This window comes from Thamnophis elegans, chromosome 5 (assembly GCF_009769535.1).
Source record: "Thamnophis elegans isolate rThaEle1 chromosome 5, rThaEle1.pri, whole genome shotgun sequence".
Lineage (NCBI taxonomy): Eukaryota > Metazoa > Chordata > Lepidosauria > Squamata > Colubridae > Thamnophis > Thamnophis elegans.
Genome location: NC_045545.1, coordinates 7,494,700 through 7,511,563, shown reverse-complemented (window position 1 = coordinate 7,511,563; position 16,864 = coordinate 7,494,700). Strand labels below are relative to the sequence as shown.

The 16,864-nt window shown below is 41.8% G+C and overlaps 1 protein-coding gene across 1 annotated transcript in view; it reads right to left on the bottom strand.

The window, feature by feature from the left end:
- Nucleotides 1-2,906: 2,906 nt before the first annotated feature.
- The window catches only part of FNBP1L (formin binding protein 1 like), a 39,358-nt gene continuing 25,400 nt past the window's right edge, over nt 2,907-16,864 (bottom strand). Inside the window, exons 8-12 of the mRNA XM_032217956.1 lie at nt 14,841-14,973; nt 11,555-11,649; nt 9,101-9,249; nt 6,809-6,967; nt 2,907-5,108 (exon numbers count right to left, since the gene is read on the bottom strand). Of these exons, the coding sequence (XP_032073847.1) occupies nt 5,101-5,108; nt 6,809-6,967; nt 9,101-9,249; nt 11,555-11,649; nt 14,841-14,973 (544 nt within the window). The 3' untranslated portion in view covers nt 2,907-5,100. The remainder of the gene's footprint in view (nt 5,109-6,808; nt 6,968-9,100; nt 9,250-11,554; nt 11,650-14,840; nt 14,974-16,864) is intronic.

Here is a 16,864-nt window from a genome sequence, read left to right as displayed (position 1 = left end):
TACTTGCATAAATTTCACCAAATTGTGATAGTGCTGCACTACCAAATTTGTATCTTACTGTTTACTGTGAGCAGGGCCGGATTTAGATGAAAAGAGGCCCTAGGCTATTCCACTTATGAGGCCCTTTCACCTCCCATTTTTAAGTTTGTAAATTACATGAGAGACAATAAAATACATCATTACTGTGATATATATCAATATATATCAATATATATAGCTGGCCTCCCGACGGAGGGCGGCTCTGCTCTGCGGCAAAGGCAGCGAGGCCAGCTGCCTCCCCTGCTGCACTCAGCTGCCCAGCTCAGCCCCCTCGCCCTCACATGCCTGGCCGCTGGTGGGCTCCGCGTCGACGGGGCGGCTACTGGGAGCGGCCGCGCCTCTCGCCCGACCGCCGGTGCCGGGAACGTGGGCAGGCTCCCCAACTGCCGCGGCGCTGGAACGACCTTAACCAATACATTTTTATGTTTGTTTATTAGTCATATGCGTAGAATTTCTCCTTATTTTCGGTTCAGTGTTTTAGTGTTCACTGTTTTTAGAATAGTGTAATTTTAATTTTGCTAACAATTTGAATGTAGGCCCCTCTTCATCTTGAGGCCCTAGGCTGAAGCCTAGTTAGCCTATAGGAAAATCCGGCCCTGGCTGTGAGCTAAATTAGCTTTTTTTAGGATTTACATTTCATGTTGGAAATATAATAATTTAAAAAAAATCTTTTTTGTTGTTCTAACTATACAAACGTTTGCTGTTTTTAACCAGTTACACAATTTAATGACTAACCCATTTAAGGTCATTCGCTGAGAGAACAAGAATAAATCATCTCTTTCTCTCTCTCTCTCTCTCTCCTCCTAATCAAATATCCCTCAATGACTTAAGGAAAAAGAAGACATCTATCTTCTTCTTTGTACTCTGGAAGTCATGGTGATCATGACATGAATCCCAAGACAGAGGAAACAAGCAGACGCAATAAAAGGCATTTAAATCCACCCTGGCCTGATCAGTCAACTGGAAAATGTGAAGCTTTTATTTTAATAAGCTAGTAAGGCAGACCGATAGCAGACCGCTTAGCCCTGCTTTTGAAATCTATGGCTGAAATACTTTATCGGTTCCAAACAGAGACTTTCCCATCAACAAGGGTACCTTAACCTAAGAGTTTCAGAATTCAAATGAATACACACATTTGAGGACAATGCTCTTTTTTAAAAAAAAAAAACTTACGAGCTGAACATGAATGATCCAGCCGGGATTAGGAAAGCAAGGGAAAATTGAGAGGGGGAAAAAAATGAGGATAAGAAAATGGGAAGAATCATTTCCTTTTCCTAAAAGCTGAGTCCCACCATGCTGCAACTATGTAGGTCAGTGTTTTTCAACCTTGGCGACTTTAAGTCCTGTGGACTTCAACTCCCAGAATCCCCCAGCCAGCATAGCTGGCTGGGGAATTCTGGGAGTTGAAGTCCACAAGACTTAAAGTCACCAAGGTTGAAAAACACTGATGTAGGTCACCCCCCCACACACACAAAAAAAAAGAGAAATCTCTAGGAATTTTGGAATGCTCCCAAAAGCTTCTGTTTGCATGAGGGCAGTATTTCCAGAAGCTGCGCTGAAATGTATTGTTTCGTTCCAGCCACTTCTCCAACTTTTCTCTGGCAGGCAATTTGCATTGTGCAGGGAATTCTGTGCTCCCTTATTTTGTTTATGGAGGCCAAATTATAAATACAACTCTTTGTGGCATCGTTTAAACATGCCAAAAGTGCTGCTGTTTCTAAGTGTTCGTGTAATTAGTAAGCTTTAGTGGAATGGAGTGGAATTTTATTATTTGTATGCCGCCCTTCTCCGGGAGGACTCAGGGCGGCGAACAATTCAAGGGGGAAAAAGGGGAACATAAAAAGACAAAATACAAATAATAAAAGTAAACAACAGTCGCACAACCATACATGTCGAGAGGGGAGGGAACTCATCACCCCCCAGGCCTGCCGGCAAAGCCAGGTTTTGACGGCTTTCCGGAAGGCCTGGAGAGAGGTGAGGGTCCGAATCCCTGCGGGGAGTTCATTCCAGAGGGCCGGAGCTGCCACAGAGAAGGCCCTCCCCCGGGTAATAGCCAGATGGCATTGGCTGGTAGATGGCACCCGGAGGAGGCCAACCCTGTGAGATTTAATGGGTCTGTGGGAGATAATTGGCAGCAGGCGGTCTCTCAAGTACCCAGATCCAATACCATGAAGGGCTTTATAAGTTACGAGTAGCACCTTGAAGCGTATCCGGAGACTGATCGGTAACCAGTGCAGCTCGCGGAGGATAGGTGTAACGTGGGTGTACCGAGGTGCACCCACAATCGCTCGCGCGGCTGCGTTCTGGACGAGTTGAAGTCTCTGAATACTCTTCAAGGGCTGCCCCATGTAGAGCGCATTGCAGTAATCCCAATCTCTGGATCTCTCTGCATCTTTGGCAAATCAGGTGGAGCATAAAGTGAAGTGAAAGTCACCTGAGCAGCTGTGTAAAGAATTTAAGTAATCCCAAGGAGTAATTCTGGATTGGAGGACTAACAAGTGAGGAAAACGTGGAGATTTGTCTTCCTGGTGGGCGCAACTTTTGCTTCCCTTCACCACCCAGGCATATTAGAGCCGAGGTGGCGCAGTGGTTAAATGCAGCACTGCAGGCTACTTCAGCTGACTGCAGTTCTGCAGTTCGGCTGTTCAAATCTCACCGGCTCAAGGTTGACTCAGCCTTCCATCCTTCCGAGGTGGGTAAAATGAGGACCAGGATTGTTGTTGGGGGGCGATATGCTGACTCTGTAAACCGCTTAGAGAGGGCTGAAAGCCCTATGAAGCGGTATAACTGCTAACTGCTATATTTATGATAAATTAAACAAGACAAACGCCGCCCTATAGACTTGCCTGCAACAGAAGACAAAGAAATGATGAGGGCCATGAAAAGATTGTTTAATTCCATGAAAATATTTTGAAGAGAACGACTATTATTTAACAAAGCATTGAAACATTTAAAAAATCAACACGTGCACGAAAGATTAAAAATTACTGAAAAGTTATGACTCAAAGACAATTAATTCTCAACATTTCAAAATAATTTTAGCCAACTGTGCAAGTACAAAGATTTTTTCCCCCTCCCCTTTACATTTAAACTACCCTCATAAAGGTTGCTTTATAACCACAGGAAGGAAAATATCCTCCTGAGGAAACAAATCCTGCCTTACAAAAAACAGTAGCACAAAAGAACTATTAGTCCTTTACTAGAAGTGTTAAAAGCAGCTCAAACTGGCTGTTAAACTAAATCCATAGGGTTCCTTGGCTGGAAGAGTGAGAACCTTAAAATCATTGTCTTTCATTTGGAGATATTTCTTTTTTATTAAAAAAAAAAAGCCAGCATTAAACGAACAACTATTCGATGTAGTTTGGTCAGTAATGGCATATGGTCACATTATTATAAATAACCCTGTTTACAATATCCCAAAACTCTTAACCTTTAGTGTTTTATCACCCTCAATGTAAATATACTAAATCATCTGTGTAATAGTGGCTAGTAACACTGAAAAAAGTTCTAAAGGAATCCCACCAGCATTGCTGTGTTCAAATATTGCTTTGATTCCCACCTTCAGAAAAGCAGGATTTTAAATATTACCACAAACAGCAGTAAGCTGGTTTATGAAGCTTAAATTTAACTGCTCCTTTCCCCCCCCATCCCTCCCCTTATACTAAGATGACCCTATTTTGCTTAGATTCGATGTTTTCATTAACATAATTCACAAATGGCAAGACAAATAACATGAGCAATGACCAGGGTGCGGGAGACAACTATATTTACATGTATAAATGTGTCCAAATCGCAATTATGTTTACAAATAAAAAGTGCACACAGATCATTACAAAGTTATCACTTCAATTTTTAACTGGGTCCTTACAATAAAGCATACTTGGAAATAAGACAAGCACGGCAGTTCGTTTGAAAACTGGTGTCTTTATCCCATTCCCCAACTCGAAAAAAATAATAATAATAGGCAATTAAAAAAAAGGCTCCATAAAAATCCTATTAAAAACATTCATTGGACGTAAAATAAAATCGATACATGTACTTTTTGTTTTTCAACGTGTGTCACGTTTACAATGCACCTTGTTGTTGTGGAATGGTAGAGATCGAGAAAGCATCTACCATTGGCTACCAACAGCTGCAGAACTGTAGGAAGATTCACGAGGTCATACAGAGCTGAGACCCAATAGCCCTTGGCGGGATACTGAAGTGGTATTGTTGGCAACTCAACAGATTTAGGCACTCGAGAGTTTAAGGCAGCATCTGAATGACAAGCACTTGATTTCTGAAAAGAGTTGTTTGTCTTGCAGCGGCAAATCTGTGCTCTTTATTATTCCTAGGGTTTCAGTGCTCATGAGAAATTATTGAGGTGCTGAGGATAGGCTGGGATGGCCTAGTGCTGAAGATGTATTCCATCCCCAAAGCAGAATGAATGTTACTTTCACAGCCGGTGTTAACGCCAAAGAACTGGAAATGGTCACAATGAAGAAGATAAAACAAACGAACAAATTACAGCGACGTAAAACGGGGCAGGGGAAATATATATATATATAAAAAAAAACTTTAGTGCTGGAGGACGCTACAAATGCAAGAGACGAGGAAAGAACTATGGAAGTACAAAAACATTAGGCGAACATGCCTGACGCATTATCTAGACATGCAGGAAAAGGTTAGGGCGAGCATGGAAGTGGCACACAGGCAGAAGACTGTCAATGAGAAGATTTCGGACTCAATGCTGATTTGTAAAAAAAATGGATATGGAAAAGGAAGCAGCTGAAAACAGCCAGTATAAAAATGCAAGTGGTAAAACAGCTAGCATTTCAGAACTATGGAGCGGATATGTTTTCAAACCGGGGTGGGTTTGGTTCTGTTGGAATGGAGCGTTTTAGCTTACCACAATTTGGGAACACACAAAGAGAAATGCTAACATTGTTAGTGAGAAACATATGCCTACATGCTTTCATGCAACTGGCTTTCCCCCATTTTGCTGGGCCTAACACCCTCCCCCAAAAAAGCAGCTGCATGTAACCTCCTTCAACATCTCGCCCATTTTCTCAGATACCCGCTTCAGGAACCTGCAATCCGAGAGGAAAAGAAGAACAGAACAGAATTACCAGGGGCCGTTCAAAAAAAGAAGAGAGAAACACAGTCATTTTCCCCCCACTTTATAAAACATCCACCTCCGATTATTACGATTATACTAGATAAATGGCTCAGATCCTTTGCAAGAGTTCTCCGTGTCACACTTTCTGAACAGACGTTCACTCGGTAGAAAATTAGTGCAATTTAACCTCCAAATGGTCCCTGGCTCCGAGTGAAAATGCACAAGTATGAAAGCCCAAGTAATACAAGTTAGAACACGCCAATTCTAATCATTTTGATACCACAGATTAACATCTTTCATAAAACAACCGGCATGAAAACGTCTCCACGTACAAAGACCTTTTATCTCTTCATTTTTTTAAACAAAAGGAACTGGTCTGCATTTATTCCTACGGGCACTTTCTAGAGGGATGAATGGAAGCAAGGAAGAGAGACCTGCAGGAAGCAGTTGTTAAGCGGTTGTGTAATACAGAAATGTACAAAATCCCCAATACGAGAGAAAGAGCAAAAAAAAGGAGCCGATCAGAAAGCTACCCGGCCGCTATAGCCATTGCAATCCTCTGCAGGTAATCGTATTTTAAGAATCTCAGATTTGATTTTTGAAAGGAAAAGCTGCAAAAAGTACTTCCAGAATAGGAATGTTTGGTGAGCCTACATCGCAACTCCCTAGGTTCCATGGTTCCACCACAAAACCGCGGTCGACTATAGTGCGCTCGACGAAACCGCGTACCTGACGTCATCACAGCGTGACGAAAAAAGCACGCTGTGAGCGGTAAAGCTAAAATTAACGCGTAAACCTAAACCTAACCCCCCAAACCTAACCCTAAACCTAACCCTAAACCTAACCCTTAACCTAACCCTGCTTAACGTAACCCTAAACCTAACCCTAACCCTTAACCTAACCCTAACCCTAACCCTTACCTTTACGTGAATCGGCTTGCTTTAAAAGCGCTTTTTAAAGCGCCCTTTTTTCTCCGCGGTCGTTGTTGTCGCGCTGCTGATGACGTCAGCGACGCGCTTTAATCGGGCGCGCTTTAGTGGACCACGGTTTTGTCTTGCCACGGGTTCCATTACATGCAGCCAACGGCATGCAAAGTTTTCAAAGTTTCCCTCTGCTTCTGCATAACTTTACATTGTATTAGCCTGCAGACTGTTCCTGCAGGGTATCAAATGGGCAGAGGGGCAACGAGAAGTAGAGCTGCTTGTTCAGAAAATAAAAGTTAAAAGCCAATCTTCATCTTCATTTAATTAAGATTTAGTTATTGCTTGGACACCCGGAACGAGCTCTGGTTGAAGAAGAAGAACCGATTGCCCAGAGATGGTATTAATTTTGTTCTAAAATGACGCTCTTTTAAAACGAAGCAGTTAAGCTTTACAAGAATTAACATTAAAACCATGAAAACCAATAAAATACAGCCTGACCGTGTACTGAGAAAGAAGACATACAATGTACATTTAAGCAAAGCCGAGAACAATCTAAAGTTGTTATATGCAGGGATTTTCCAGCTTCAAAACTGAACTCTTTTAAGTTTGGGCTCCTGTAGCCAATCACATATTGAAAGGACTCCTAAACAGTTTTGGATTTTTTCCATCCAATTACGTGCTTCCGTATTCATTAAGCAATGTTCATGGACAAGACGATGGACTGGAGATTAGATATAGGTTACTGCACCTTTACTGTTTTTTTCTAGAGTTACATCTATGTAGGTAGTTGGCACGTATCCTTCTTCTCCGTTCTGCCTCCGAGCTCTTGTCCATCCGTCTCCTTTGTCTTCCTCTATAATATACAAAACCTCCCCTTCTTTCATGGCAAGGGTGCCTTCATTGTGACCTAGGAGGAAATCAAAACGAAGTGTAGCGTTTAGGGTTTCTTGTTCCCGTGGAGGATTTAACACTGCTCTCTTTCTCAGCCCTCATTTTTTTTCATTCTGGGAAGTGGGGGAATCATCAGTTCACTGCAGTGGAACATATGTTTCATATGTAAGCCAACAGATGAAAACCTGGTCTCTTGTTGCAAAGTTGAATCCTTGCCAATGGCTGCTTTTCTAATCTAACATGTTTATTTTGTTATAATGCAGAAGTACAACAGAAACGCATTACAGCATGCATTTCCCAGAACTTAAACCAGATGCCATTATAAAAATTTACATACAATTGTATTTAGATTATCGGGGGGACGGGACTGCATACAAAAATGCACACACAATGTTGTGTTGGTGTTGGTGTGTGTGTGTGTGTGTGTGTGTGTGTGTGTACACCAGTGGTGGGTTTCAAAAATTGTTCGAACCTACTCTGTGGGTGTGGCCTCCTTTGTGGGAGTGGCTTGCCGCCCATGTGACCGGATGGGAGTGGCTTGCCGCCCATGTGACCGGATATGAAGATGCCGATGACACTTGTCAGAACCACCTTAAATTACCTCACACACAGCACTGGCATGCATAAGAATAGGATGTAAACTTGTTTTTTAAAAGGCATCTTTGGTTTGCGTTAAAACAACTTCAACACACGCAATGTTCTGATTGCACCACACACGCAGTAATCATCCTTACCTTTCACAGAGACACTGAGTTTTATAAATAGGAGCATGATAGTGTAGAATAATCCTATCCAAGGACCAGTGGTGGGTTTCAAAAAAATTTTGGAACCTCTTCTGTAGGTGTGGCCTGCTTTCCGGGTCCACTGGTGGAACCTCTTCTAACCGGTTCGGTAGATTTGACGAACCGGTTCTGGTAGAAACCCACCTCTGGTGTACACATACACAGAAGAATGTGCACATACACCGAGCTTAAATTAAATGCTTTTGAGAGTTCCAATCTCCTGTAACTGGCTGGTGACTGATTGCTCATTAAGAAATGCGTTTGCTACCTGCATGATATGTCTTTGGTAGGGAGAGATTTAAGGTCATAGGTTCTACTGTAGCATTTACTTGGATTCTGCTTTCTTAAGACAGGCTGTCAAATGTATAAGAATGCCCTATACATGCTAATTATAGCTAATAATGCTATGCTGCTGAGCTTTCATATTGCCTAATTCAAAAATGAGTTTTCCAAGTTGGTTGAAATACAAATACAACTGTGGGAAGTTATCATCCAGCCCTCTCCCAGAAAAATGAAATATACTAGGAAATATTGAAAAGGCAGAATATTTCTCTGGATGTGAAAAGAAAGAGACATGTTCTAAAAGACAGAATAGTTGCTTGTAGCTTCCTGCCCATCCCCACTTTGTCAATGGGCCATTGAGAAGGCCAGGCTAGTCCCTTTTACATAATAAAGACTTCTCCACTTCAGCCCCAGGGGGGATGGGAGTAAAGGCATGATAATATTGGCACTTTACCCAACTCACCACATGGCATTTGAGAACTCATCCATACCTGGATTCAAACACAGCCTAGAGAGTTGCCCCTGCATGGCCCCATGGGAGTCTGACAACCAATCAGAATACATTTCTTACACAGGAACAGGAAACAGAGAGGTGGGACTGAACAGGTTATAAAAAGCCTAGCAAGCCCCTCCCTCATCACTTCTCTTCTTCTCTACCAACATTGAAGCCTGTGATCACCTTTTCTGTTCAGGGCTCAAGCCATGTGGCCCTGTCCAACAATAAACCATCTTTCCAAGCAGCCTCCATGTCTCCGGTGTCTTTTTCCCCACTTGGAGCTGAACCCAGAAGGACATTTCTTTCAACACAACCTTACCAAGTGTACTGTGCATTAGGAAGAAGCTTCCAGCCCAAAAACCAGAGAATCCAGTATTTCTGCAACATGGTTTACGTGGAGCATTTAGCAGAGACTAGCCCTAATTTTGTGGTAAATTACACGCCTTGAGTTCCTATTGTTCTTATAGTGTAACATTCTTAACACTACAAATCGTGTTTTTGTTGAACAATAAAAACTCAAAATATCCTGGATTGATTCAAGGTCACCTCCATTTATTCTACATGTAAGCTTAAGCCAAATTAACCTTACCATCAAATGGATAGATAGCTTTACAATGTCCTATAGCTGGCAAAGGATCATCATCTTCAAAATCGTCATCAAATTCATTATGAGGGCCATGCTGCTGGGGTGGGCTCCGAACTTCTTGATTGGCATCATCCGTGTAGCTCCCCTCCGGACTAAAATGTAATTAGATAACAGAAAGCACCTTTGCATTTCTTTTAACCAAATCCGCATAGGTTTTTCACCGGTTAAAACAGAATCTCAAACAGGTTCAGATTTCATTGCAAATCGTGAACCTTTGAGGAATAAACGTAAACCCATCCTATATATGGACCTGAATACTGCACACACACCAGAAAGAGGGCTTAGAAAATATCTAGAAACCCCTCATATCCTGGACATAATCAATATCAACTTCTCTCCTCAGGATGCTGCTATAGGGCATTGTATGCCAAAACTATTGAAAGTAGTCAGTCCGTCAGTCTGTCCGTCCGTCATCGCCCCCCCCCCCGTGCCATCACTCTGCTGAACAATTTATCAATTGTTGTTTATTATGATCTATGACCTATTACTTGCTGTTTACATGTACACTGTGAACTTATGCACCATAAACCGTGACCCGTCAAATGCGCGCACTTCAAAAGCGCGCTGACAAAACCGCGGTGAGAAAACAGCGAGGACGAAATCGTGCCCACAGAAGCGCGCCGATAAATGTGCGCCGACGAAAGCGCGATTAGGGTTAAGGTAAGGGTTAGGGTTAGGGTATTAAGTTGTTTTCGCGTTGTTTCTTGATGGCGCGCTTTCATCGGCGCGCATTTATTGGCGCGCTTCTGTGGGCGCGATTTCGTCCTTGCTGTTTTCTCGACGCGGTTTTGTCAGCACGCTTTTGTCGAGCACACATCTATCGGTGAACCCCAGAAACAAATTCCTTGTGCGTCCAATCACACTTGGCCAATAAAGAATTCTATCTGTGATTCTATCTGTAAAATGTTACTGAAAAATAAAGGCAGAGGATGGAGGCTGTTGGAGACAGAACATACAATTTTGCTTTTAAAAACAAAAGAGCTTTGATTCCATCTGTCCAGCATATGAAAATATAGAGTAATAATGCTGGTGCTTTAAATGCACTCATTCTACTGGAATAAAATCCTGTCTCTCTCCTGTTACATCTTCAGACTCTCTCCACACACATGGTTATAATGGTAGGAAAAAAAATAACTATACATACCCCTGTTTAAAATTTCAAAGTGAAACAGTCCGTAATTTTTAATCCCCGCTTTACTTAAAATAGAAAATGAAACATTTTGTTTACCTAAAAAGTTTTTTTTTCAGTTTCCACTGACTGCCTAAAAGGAGCAGAGTATGTAGGAGTGTTTTACTTTTTCAGCCTGCTTTGCCTGTATAAACAACCCTTAACTCATAGTTTCAATCTTATTATACTTCAACTGCAATGTAATGTAATGGAAGAGAAGCATATTTATTCCTTAGCCGTTAGCCAAGCATATAAAACTGACTGATGAATAGTGAAGCTTTTCTATGGGAGAAGGAGAACTATATGGTTGGTTAAATCATTTAAGTATAATTCTGAAGGCATTTTTGCAGGTGGATCCCTCACATTCCTCTAGTTTTGTAAACACTTGTTATGAACACACAACATACCACTCTTTCTAAATATTATTTTTGTCTATTAAAAGACAGGAATGTTTCACTTTTTTAAACAATTACAGCAATTTATGATATATGAAAGAAATCAATTCACTAAAAAATGCAATTCTATTCTTTAAAAAAAACCCTGAAGTTTAAAGTTCTAAATATACATATCAGAAGGTAACAGAAAAGAGAAAAAACAGGGTAGGAGACCCTGGTGAACATTGAGAGCTGTAGGTTTTTCCTTTTTATTGAATCAAAAAATCCAATAAAAGTGGAACTATGTAAATAAAATGTCTTTGTCATATGAAGATTTAATGCAAAGCTTTTTCGGGATGATGAGACGCAAATAGATCTTGTGGGGAAAAAAAAGTCTTTTTATATTTCTTTAGACACCCATGCGCACAGACTTTATATAGTTTAGTAAAATGACAGGGTTTTCATTCCGCCTTGTCAAAGGACTGGATGAGAAGCCAGCTCTTCAGCGGCATCTGAATGAGGGAGAACCTTATTCCAGAAGTCAGGTGGTGCTACAGAGAAGGCAGGCTTCTGGCACACCTGTGCAAGGAGGTGCTTTGCAAACTAAGGAACATATTTAGTGCATCTCTCTTCCAATAATTAAGTCAGTTGTATTTTCTAAGTATGTCTGGCTGTTCCTGGTTGAGAGTGTTTTATAAATTGTATGTTCTTGCTATTGCAAAGCACAACTTTCAGAGGACTTGCCTTGCTCTATATTTTAGGTATATAAATTACAGTCACTAGATTTACTTGTTTTAGAAATCTGGATTTACAATCTACTAGTACATCAGACAAAAAAAAGTGTAATATAATGACCTCTCTCTTCCTTGGGTTACGAGATGGTTGATGTCACTGCTGTGTCTTCGATCTCCTCTTGTTGCTACTTTACCTTCAACTTCAGAAAGCCATGCCTGAAGAGAGAGAGAAACCATGTTACCTGTGCCAGGATTAAATATTAAAATTCTGTTCAGGTGTTCAGAATGCTTCTGGAACCCATAAGCTTATTTCTTGTACGTATGTTTCAGGGGTGGGTTTCAAAATTTTTTAGAACCTCTTCTATAGGTATGGCCTGCTTTGTGGGAGTGGCTTGCCAGCCATGTGACCGGGTGGGAGTGGCTTGCCAGCCATGTGACTGGGTGGGAGTGGCCAACTTGTAAAATGTGGTGAAACTAACTTAACAACGCTCTTGCTTAGCAACCAAAATGTTGGCTCAGAAACTCTGGCATTTGAAGCACACAAGTCTTAAAGCTGTCAAGTTACAAGACCCTTGCACCCCTAATCCTTTAGAAAAAAACCCCAGGGGTGTTCAAACTTGACAGCTTTAAGACTTGTGGACTTCAACTCCCAGAATTCCTCCTCTCGCTCTTCATCTTGATGATGTGCAGACAGGCGGGGGGAGGGAGCTGGAACCGGTTCTAAATGGCACTGTAGTTTTGTGGAACCTCTTCTATAGAAGAGGTTAGAACTGGCAGGAACCCATCCCTGGTATGTTTGCACTTTTAGATGTTTTACAGTTTTGGTTTTTTTAAAAAGGGCCATTGGCCTTCTGCAGTTCAAAATGACAGCCTCCAACATTATGGTTCCAGTTATCCACTTGGTTCCATATGGGTGTTAAAGGCCTACTCATAGGCACGTACCGTATTTTTCGGAGTATAAGACACACCTTTTTCCCCAAAAAAAGAGGGTGAAAATCTGGGTGTGTCTTATACACTGAATACAGCGTTTTTGGCCTCCCGAAATCCCGTCCCTTTGCAAAAATGGCTGTGCATAGCTTTTAGGAAGCTTCCAGAGTGCTCCTGGAGGCAGGGGAGGGCAAAGATGAGCAAAAAATGCACCATTTTTTGCCCTCCCAGGAGCACTTTACAAGCCTCCTAAAGGGTAGGCATGTCCCTTTTTTGACAAAAACGAGCCCGTTTTTGTGAAAAACAGGCTGTTTTTGGGAGGTCTGCAATGCGCAAAACCTTTTTTTTTTAAATTTGCCTCTTCAAAATCTTGATGCGTCTTATACTCCAGTGTAATTATTTGGAAATATTTCTTCCTCTCCATGAGAAAACAGATAAATGTAGGTTGGGAATAATTGGGAAAAGAATGCCAAGGAACATTTAAAAAGCACTAAAGGGAGATAGAGAATTGAGAAGGAGTGCTTGTCCTATGTTGTGTGGATACACAAGCATGTACGTATGTATGGTCAAAGGAAATAAAAATTTAGTCCAAAATCAATTCTATGTTCAGCTATCATGAAACCACCACTTACGAACTCTGTAAATATGCAGCGAGTTAAATTCATCACAGTTTAAAATGCCATAGCTAGCAAAACTATACATTGTGTAAACTATACAGTCTTTGTCTGTTTACTAAACTTCCAATTTCATTTAAGAATTGAGCTGACCCAATATAAATTCCCTTAAGTGTATTATTTTCAACTGGGGCAGATTTAAATAAATAGTATAATAAAAACTGTATCTACCAAAATATTTTTCTAATTGAAGTACTTCCAAATGTTCTATTAAGTTCAGAAAAGTTACAGGCTCCTTGATTCAGTATAAAGGTAAATGAGTCCCCGTGAATTTTACTCCGCTAGGTGTTCCTGACTATAGGGAGTGGTGCTCATCTCAGTTTCAAGGCCGCTGAGTCAGTGCTGTCTGAAGACATTTCTGCAGTCATGTGGCCAGCATGACGTCGCAGAGTGCTTTACCTTCCCACTGAAGTGATATTTATCTAATTACATTTGTATGTTTTCAAATTGCTGCTAGGTTGGCAGGAGCTGGGGCGAGGAAGGAGCTCACCCCGTCTCATGATGGAATGGGGGACTCAACGCCGCTAGCTCGGGGCGGCCAGCAGTCTTCTCACCACCTCTAACTCTCCTCTGCCAATTCAATATCGCCATCTCTTCATAGAACATCTGTTCTGACCCCCCTCCTCCGTCCAGTAACGAAAACCGAGACAAGCTTAACTAGAATGTACTTTAATAGCAAGAAATCAAAACCTCGGTGGCTGAAAGCCAAGCATAACAAACAGATAAGGACCTTGGCAGCAACTCAGACAAACCTTGGCAGCAATCCAGCCTGCCAAGTTAGTTACAACAGTTCTCTTTCGTCAATGCGTTGACTTCTGCAAGAGGGGCGTGTGCACAAGCAGTCTTTTTTATAGTCTGGAGAGGAGCCTAATGACCACCAGCTGAGCGCAATTACCTCCTGTACTTGCGTAACTGTTCCTGATGCCTATTAGCTCTTCGATTCCGGGCATCCAGGAATAACTCACTGCTGGCTTCTGGATCACTCTCCCTTGCCTCCTCCCCACTGGTCCAAGGCTCAGGCGCCACCTAGTGGCCAACCAGTCTCTCTGCACCCTGCTCAGAGTTGGAACCCTGTCCAGGTTCCTCCACATCCCTCCAGAGCCGACTCATAGGGCCCCTGACTGTCGGAGTCTGGTGGCAGCTCCAACGGCTCCTGCTGGGCCACAACAACATCTCAACACTGGAACTCGCTAAGGGCACTGGATGGAGAACCGGATGAGCAAGTGGTCAGAGGGTGGCAGCAGTAGGTTGGCTCCAACGGGGAAGGAGTGGAGAGGCAGCAGCAGGAGGGAGCTTCCTATTTTGACACTCCCCACCATTGTCTCTGAGCCTTGGGCTGCACCACTCTTTAATAACCCATGGCTCTGCCACTTTTTTTTGCTAAAATCCTGCAAGTTTTTTTTTTCCTAAAGTGCCATGGCTATGCAAGATTCCCCCCCCCCCTAAAGTGTCTTTATGAGCTGGAGCTCAGGTCTCGAACCTGGGCTGATGGCTTTCTAGCTGGCAAGCCCAGCATCTTAACTGCTGAGCCACCGCTTCAGTACAGACCTTGAATATTTTTAAGTGTCCTGCAGGCAAAACCATCCACATAATTATTATCAATTACTACTGCTGTTGCGTTCAACTGAATATTAGATCTAGCTGGAATAGAAATGGAGGCTATTGCAAATGGACTGAAATGCTGCAGCAAAGATGACTTTTGCCTACTCTGATTTGAATGACTCTTAGGAGCTTAACCTTGGTTAAGAGTCTGAAAAGTTGTACTAATCATAGTCTAAAAACTATCCAATAAACAGATTTTTTTACCTCGTTCTTGTGGATTTCCATCCGCAGACGGTCCATGTTGTTCATAGTTTCCATTAATTTTGGCTGAAGACTTCCCGGATCACCCATTTGTGGGTTTTTTTCGTACACATCTTTCATTTTGATGAGGGCATCTCTACAGAAAAATGCAATTGTCAAGGAGTTCATCAAATGATGCTCAACAGCCTGCCTCTGTTTATCATCTTTTGGGGAGAAAGAAAACTTGAGTGTATATCAGAACCAGAGGAACTATGAAGTGGCTACCAAGTGGCACAGTAGTTAGGAAGCAGTACTGCAGGGCTAACTCACTGCTCATTCCAGGGGTTCGATTCTGAGTGGGTCAAGGTTGACTCTCAGCCTTCCACCCTTCAGGAGTCGGTAAAATGAGAACCCAGATTGTTGGGGGCAATATGCTGACTCTGTAAACTGCTTAGAGAGGGCTGAAAAGCTCTATGAAGCAGTGTAAGGCTAAGTCAGTGGTAGTCAACCTTTTTCTACCTACCACCCACTAATGGATCTTTCTTGATGGAAAAATTTCCTTACCGCCCACCAGTTTTTGCGCAAGTGCGGAACATGAGCCTATTTCTTTTTTTCAGACATGGGTTCTAAATTTGTTTCACAATTTAACAACTTCTTTTACGTTTTGATCTGCACTCCACACAGTGCTTTTTTCCCTCCTGTTTTCCCTTTTATTACAAACACCAAAAACAATGCTGTATTGGGTGCCAATTTTTATTAAGTGTCACCATCAAAACAAAATTCCTTTTCCTGCCTTCTTCTTCTTTACCTTTCTTATAGTATTTCACTATATCAAGGATCTCTTTTTCCCTTTTTTTATTTTCTCCTTCTTCCTTTACTTATTTCTTTCTTTTGTTTTATAAGATAACAAAACTTAATTTATGAGCCAGACTAAACACTGCTTACTCTCCTCCTTTATTTTATCCCCTTTTCTCTATTTTTCTTCCCTTTTTTTTGTTAATTTTTGTTAATCTTTTCCTTTTTATCTCCTTTTTTTAAACCTTCCGTAGGGCAACGTACAAAAGTAAGGCTGAGCTAGTTAGCCCACTTATTATTATTAGCCAACAACAATTCTCTCCTGCCTATAACTTTTCTTTCTCCTATTTTGCAACTGCTCTGCTCCGCTTTATTTTATAAGATAACAAAACTTATCTGCCTGTCCCTGCTATCAGTTTCCACTCCTCCCCTTCCTCTTCCCACGTGTTTGCTTGTTTGCGTGCACGCGCACGTTGGTTTATTGAGGTGTGCGCTCGCTCAAAAGGAGGTTTTAACCTCTGAAGTCCCTACCGCTCACCTGGAATCCCAAAACGCCCACTAGTGGGCGGTAGGGACCAGGTTGACAACCCATGGTGTAAGTGCTAATGCTATTTATCTGTACTTGTGATTCTTCAATTTATTAATCTGTGAACTCACAGAAATAGGTTGGGTCTTGTAATGCTTCACAGATGTTGGCAGGAAGCTGTCCCCTTTGTGTATCACAACTACTCTTTTATGTGGTGCATAGCATCTGCTAACTTCCTCAGAAACAAAAGTTGCATTCAACCCTAACAGAACCGAACAAATATAGAGTAAAATTATCTGAATTTAGAGATAGACAATCCACAGCTGGCTTCAGCTTTTGTGATTAGTACATATGGGTATGCCTATGTGGTAGGAACCAGGTTTATTCGGTAAGAAGCAAAATCTGGAATTGATTTTTTTTTTCCCCTGAGTTTGCTTTCGGTCAAATAAATATATTTTAAAATATTTCAGTTATCATCCCAAGATGATATAAAGGTAACCTCCTCTCTTAAGAGTTCTTTCCTGGAACTATATAGTATTTATTATTTTTTATTTATTTATTTATTATTAGACTTCTATACCGCTTAATAGGGCTTTTAGCCCTCTCTAAGCGGTTTACAAATTTTTTAGCAAATTGAGTCAGCATATCGCCCCCACAGTCTGGGTCCTCATTTCACCCACCTCAGAAGGATGGAAGGCTGAGTCGACCTTGAGCCGGTGAGATTTGA